The sequence below is a fragment of the Mus caroli genome, chromosome 2, assembly GCF_900094665.2.
Source record: "Mus caroli chromosome 2, CAROLI_EIJ_v1.1, whole genome shotgun sequence".
In the NCBI taxonomy this organism is placed as follows: Eukaryota; Metazoa; Chordata; class Mammalia; order Rodentia; family Muridae; genus Mus; species Mus caroli.
In genome coordinates this window covers 68,449,296-68,455,818 of record NC_034571.1, presented here as the reverse complement: position 1 = coordinate 68,455,818, position 6,523 = coordinate 68,449,296, and the positions used below count along the sequence as shown (strand labels likewise).

General features: G+C 39.8%; 1 protein-coding gene across 4 annotated transcripts in view; it reads left to right on the top strand.

Moving 5' to 3' along the window:
• The window catches only part of Chn1 (chimerin 1), a 156,153-nt gene that overhangs the window by 129,001 nt on the left and 20,629 nt on the right, over positions 1–6,523 (top strand). For all 4 annotated transcript variants that reach the window (XM_021182689.2, XM_029474318.1, XM_029474319.1 and 1 more), the window contains one exon: positions 3,187–3,271. In XM_021182689.2, coding sequence (XP_021038348.1) covers positions 3,187–3,271 — 85 coding nt within the window. The remainder of the gene's footprint in view (positions 1–3,186; positions 3,272–6,523) is intronic.

The following is a 6,523-nucleotide window of genomic DNA, read 5'->3' as shown; positions in this document are numbered from 1 at the left end:
CCCTCCCTCCCTCTCTCTCCCCCTCCCCTCCCCCACCCCACGTTGATCCCATAAGACTTTATCACCTCTGCTCAGAATTAAGCTCAATCCTGACAGTCTCTCTCTCTCTAGCCTCATACTCTAGACACTCCCATGGGCACTTCACACTGTCTTTAAGTTTAAATCCACCATGGCTTCCCTAATCCTACATCCTTTCTATCTTTGTGTCTGCCATTAATAAATGTTCATGATAAATACAGTACTCCGGGGCTGGTGAGATGGCTCAGTGGGTAAGAGCACCCGACTGCTCTTCCGAAGGTCCAGAGTTCAAATCTCAGCAACCACATGGTGGCTCACAACCATCCGTAACGAGATCTGGCGCCCTCTTCTGGAGTGTATGAAGACAGCTACAGTGTACTTACATATAATAAATAAATAAATCTTTAAAAAAAAATACAGTACTCCATTAATAAATGAATTCACTATTTGTTTTGATGACCTCTGGCAAAACAAAAAGATAGAAGAGGCACAGTCCATTGTCATGGAATGACTGTGATCACAGAATGAAGGAAATATAAGGCGTGTGAATTTTAGATGTAAAATGTCCACAGGGAATCTGGTTAACTGTACTATATAAGCAGCAGTTAAGCTAGGGCTGATGCTTCTAACACAGTTTGCTGGGAACTATGCAAGCTACTTCTAAACATTTTTGTTTTTAGAACAAAATACCCATAATTGGTTCAGAGTGCCATTATAAAAAATCTCTCCCGGCCTGAAGTGTATAAGTACTGATCCCTTAACAGCTGCTTTCTGACATACACATGCAACCTTTGATTAGAGAACACAGGGCTGAACAGGTAAAACAGTTCAGCATGTGTGTCATAGGAACAAGTGCCCTGTGTCTTTTAAAGTGTCACATACACCACTGCTCTCATGAGGCAGGAAGGGGCTGTGTTAATGTTGGTATGGTAGTCAGTGCTCTATGTTTAAGTAATAAGCCAAGCACCATCACTATTGGTTGCGTGGTGTAACTACAGATGCTTCACCACGAGGTAAATGATGGGTACAAAGGCCTTCTGGGGACTTCTTCCATATTCTCATTCCATTTTTTTTTTTAACCTAGATATTTAGTAAATAATATATACTTTTCATGAGACCTGGCAACCTGTAGACCAATTTGTATCCCAAAGACTTTCTCCAAAGTCCCTTTAGGCTACTATAGTGATTTCATCATCATCTACATCTTTGCGTGAGCCCATGCCTGTTGTCTACTTCACATTCCCATCAGAGTGAAGTGAAGTTCTTTCAGGTTTGTTCACTGTGAAGAACTCGGTCGGACAAGGGCCATTGGAGGGAATCTGTTGGTCTTGGGCCTTGTTCTAGCGAGTCCATGAAATACTTTGAATCTATGGGCTCTGAACATCATTAGCTGTTCAGAGCCAAGTGTGTGCTGCATTCCTGACCCTTTTCATAAAAGATGTAAGAGGAATTACAGCCTCCTTTTCAAAATAAGCACAAGCTGGGCGGTGGTGGCACATGCCTTTAATCCCAGCACTCGGGAGGCAGAGGCAGGCAGATTTCTGAGTTTGAGGCCAGCCTGGTCTACAAAGTGAGTTCCAGGACAGCCAGGGCTACACAGAGAAACCCTGTCTCGGGGAAAAAAAAAATTAGCACAAGACCTGGTCCTCAAGCTTGCTTGCTATAGTCACAAACACACACCTATTTAGAATGAACTATGGGGTATCCATTGCAGCCTCATAGGGATATTTTTACCACTTCTATCTAACACTTTGAATTCTGATATACTATATTTCACTGAATATATTAGGGGTATTTTATTTGATATTTCAATATCTATGAACTTATGTTATAATAAGGTGGTGTTTTTGTGATTCACTGAGCATAGTTTTTCTAAATGAAATACATTATACTTGTGACATTTTGTTCTTGAAGAAATAATACATCTGTGTAAAATATACACAAATACATATTCATATCCTAGAGTCATTAGTTTATTTCTGAGTCCCATTTAATAAATTAATATCACAGTTATGAAAAATAACGTTTTTAGCTACATTTTACTCTTTACAGAATTGTTTTGGTAAATTCACACATTGAAATCATCACTCTTGGTGACTTTTGCCATATTTTCTGTTTCCTACAGGAGAAAAATTACCTTAATTAAGTCTAATTGGCAATAAATTAACTGACCTCCTGTATCCTCTCTCTAGTGCATTTTTAACCATAATTTGCCCAAAACTTTTAAAGATATATTTCTATATATTTAAATATATATTTATATAAATGACTTTCAGATATATATCTTTAAATATATATGAGTGTGTATGTATATATGTATGTGTGTGTGTGTGTATGTGTGCACGCGTGCACAAGTGTATTACAAATTTTTTTAGACATTGGTTCACTATGTAGCCTTGGCTGAATAGAAAATCATAGAACCGCCTGCTTCTGCCTCCTCAGTGCTGGGATTAAAAGCATGGGCCACTACACGAGGCTAGATTGTTTTCTAATTTTGTTATTTAATGTGTAGAGTTCAGATTCATGGCTTCTCTGTTCTGGTAATATTTTTCACCAGCGTTAGAATCTTTTACTTTTCCTATGCATAAAAGTCTGTGAGAGACAATGTGACATCACTGGCCTGAAATGCCAGCTTTCAGTTTCTCATTAACTGTAGCTTTTGTAGGTGCGAAGTGCTGTTGTTTGTTAACATAGTAAATATCAAATGTTTTGGAGAAATTGACTCTTTTTTATGATTCAGTTGCTCCCAGTGTCACTTTAAGATTTGTGACTTACTGTTGCCACAGAAGCTGGATCACCTGACGAAATTCTTAGATTCAAGACACCGTCAACCCTGCTTCTTACCCTTCAAGCCATTGCCCTCAGACATGCCAGTGTTTGCCTAGCATGCAGAGGAGGCTACTTGTGCCTGAGGAGACTCATTGGAAAATTCCATGGTAGACATTGTTTCCAGAAGGAAATTGCAGTCTATCGATTTGATGTGTCATCGCTTCTAAAAGAAGAAATGAAGCTCTGAAAAAACTGTCACTTGTCATTCCACTCAGTCAGTCTTTCTAAATGTAGCGTGCTGCATGAGTTCAGTATGGCTTGTGTAGTGCTGCTTTGATTGATACATGACGGCCTCCTCACAGATGTCTCTCCCCTTTCTCCACTTTGCCCATTCTTCAGGTGCATACGTTCCGAGGGCCACACTGGTGTGAATACTGTGCCAACTTCATGTGGGGCCTCATTGCTCAGGGAGTGAAATGTGCAGGTAAGCTCTTCCTCTCCCCATTCCGTCAGCTGTCACGGTGAAGACTGCCTTGTTGTCTGCCCTTTGCCTTCCCACTGGCTAGGCAGAGCAGTAGGGGTATATTTAAGTCCCCAAAAAGGAAGAGGCCAGTTTGTTTCAGAAGCTCAAAGGAGATGAAAGCAAGGTGGTTATATTCAACATTTGCCCTTGGTGTTGCTTTAACTACATCTATAGATTTTTTTAAAGCAGTGTACAAGGACATATGTTGCCTAGGAAACAGAATTTTAAAGCTGACTTGTTAAATGGATTGTCCTTACTAAGTTATTTTTTTTAAATCAGTCAAAACTGTAAAAAAAGAAAGTCTGCAAATTTATGTTCAAAGATGATTATCAAATTCCAAAAAAGCACTTAGTCATTAAGTCATTAATATTTTCTTTGTGACACATAAAGATATTGAATGTAACAAATCTTTTCTGTGAAAAATGATGGTGGCGTGTTAGGTTTGCATTTAGATGAGCTGTTCCTCATTAGGGAACCCTCAGTGTGGTGGGCTGAAGAGACGGCTCAGAGGCTAACAAACAGCACCATGTGGTGGCTCAGAACCACCTGAAGCTCTAGCTCCAGGGGAACCCAGTGCCTTCTTCTGAATTCTGTGCGCACCAGGCCCATATGTGGTGCATGTAGATGTATGTAGGCAAAACACTCATACACATAAAAGAAAGAAACCTACATTTAAATGTAAAAAAAGAAATTCTTGGGGCTGGAGAAATGGCTCAGTGGTTAAGAACGATGACTGTTCTTTCAGAGGTCCTGAGTTCAATTCCCAGCAACCACATGGTCTGTAACTCTAGTTCCGGGGGATCCAACAGCCTCACACATATGCAAGCAAAATACCAGTGCACATAAAATTAAAAATAAATTATTAAAAGAACCAGCAATGGAGAAATTCTTGAGCTGTGCATATTGGTTCATGGCTTTAATCCCAGCCCTAGGGAGGCAGAGGCAGGTGGATCTCTGAGGTTGAGATTAACCTGGTCTACAGAGTGAGTTCCAGACAGGCAGGGCTATACAGAGAAATCCAAGCTCGAAAAATCAAAAAAGGAAAAAAAAAATTCTTGACATATAAAAACACATTTTAAAGATAATTTAAATTTGTTTCCCCAAATTAGAATCCTGATACCCCTGAATAAATGTAATTTTCTCTGTCCCACCAATGTTTATGTATATATATTCACAGTGCAGGAATTTGTTACATTTTGTGAAATGAAATAATAATTCACATCATGTGAAATTTATTGGTACAGAACCACTATTCTCAAAACTTCCCAGACTACCTAATAGCATGGCCTTAAAAATATTATTTAAAATTTAAATATGTAGTATTTGCTCTAAACAATAAATATGTTTATCATTAAAGTTGGGCTATTTAATTTTCTAAACTGAAGCATCTTTCATGTCTCTTAGCATAAGGCTTTTACTCAGAATATGCTAACAGGGCTAGGGATGAGATTCAGTTGGTAGAGTAGTTGCTTACCATGCTCAACGCCCTGGATTCAATCCCTAGGGCCTCACAGAGCCAGGCATGGTGTCATACACATGCAGTCCCAGCGGAGGGGACAGCAGAAGGCTAAGGAGTTCAAGGTGATGCTTAGTGCATTCCTGAGTGCAAGATCAGCCTGAGATGCATAAGACTCTGCCCTTTTTATATTCTGAAGTAAATTGTTTCAAAATGATAATGACCAGAATTTACACTGCATTACCCTATTATCAAACTGAATATTTTTGTTGTGCATTATATGCAGACATTTGTGTGTGTGTGTGTTATTAATTTTCATTTTCTTGGAGTAGCTCTATGTATTGTGTGTGAACAGGCTAACTCTTCTCTTTCCAACTATTCTCTGAACATCAGTTTCTAGACAAGTGTTACAGGCCAGGCCCATCAGGATGCTCCCTGACATGGGGAGAAGGATACAAATGGCACAGGGGGACTCATGTGTGCAGAGGGAACCTCTCCAGAGTATCTCAGCTCTGTATCAGGTTTCAGAGTCCACAAGGAAGCCTCCTTGGATGGCTGTGCTCATGTCTCTGAACTGGAGGGCAGTAGCAAGGGCTGGAAAGCATGTGTCAAGTGTGATAGGAAGACTGTCGACACCAGGAGCTCTCAGCCTTCCTAGTCCTGCAACTCTAATCCTGCTCTTCATATTGTGGTGACCCCACAACCATAATATTATTTTTGTTGCTACTTCATAACTGTAATTTTGTTACTTCTGTGAATCATAATGTAAATACCTGATATGCAGGATATTTGCTATGTCACCCCTTTGAACGTATTGGTTGACCCCAAAGGTTGAGAAACACTGATCTACACTGTTGAAAGGCAAGTGGCATACTCCCTCCACAGCTGGATCACCCACTCAAAGAGTGACGGTCCCAGTCAGCCTCATTTGTCTTTTGTAAGATATCCTTGATCAGCTGACACCAAGAGAGTTTCTTACCACTTGGCAGTCACCAACAAAAGGTTTTCTATGAAATGAGGTTGTGTACCGTTTACATTTTGAAAGACTGAAGACCATGTACATGAGAATCCTGACAGCTGCCAGCAAAAACCAGATCCACTGTGCCTAAGTATATGGTAATATGCTATAGTTCCAAATTGTATTTAGAAAAAAATGTCTTGGGACAGTTGTTTTAGTGATAACAAAATAAACAAGAAGAAATAAAACAATCTGCCTCTACCCCTCAGCCCCCGCCTTCATAGCTTCCATCTCTTACCAGGGGTAAAGGGCAAAAAAGGGGGTTTCGTTCTGTCCATTAATATGTTATATAACGTAAGCACGTGTCAGCCTTTGTTTTTACTGGGGGATTGGCATGGAGCTCAGTAGACTGCTTGCCACACATGGTTCATTCCCCAGTACACTTTTTTTTTTTTTTTTTTTTAGAAACTGGGCATAATGTGTGCAAGGTTGTTGTGTTCCAGCACTTAGGAGAAGGAAACAAGATTAGAAGTTTGGGTCATTCTCAGCTACATAGGGAGTTCAAGTCAGGCCTAGACTAGAGGAGGCCCTGGCTCAAAAAACAAGCAAACAAACAAACCACAAACTTATCATGTTGGTCTTCAGAAACAAAACAAAACAAAATAATCATTTTTATTCTACTTTGTTTTTGAGTAAATAGGATCTACTATAATAGATATAGACTCCTAGTGTTCAGGAGAGAGAGACCTACTGAGTTTAAGACTAACCTGGTCCACACAATGAGTTCCAGGTCAGTCAG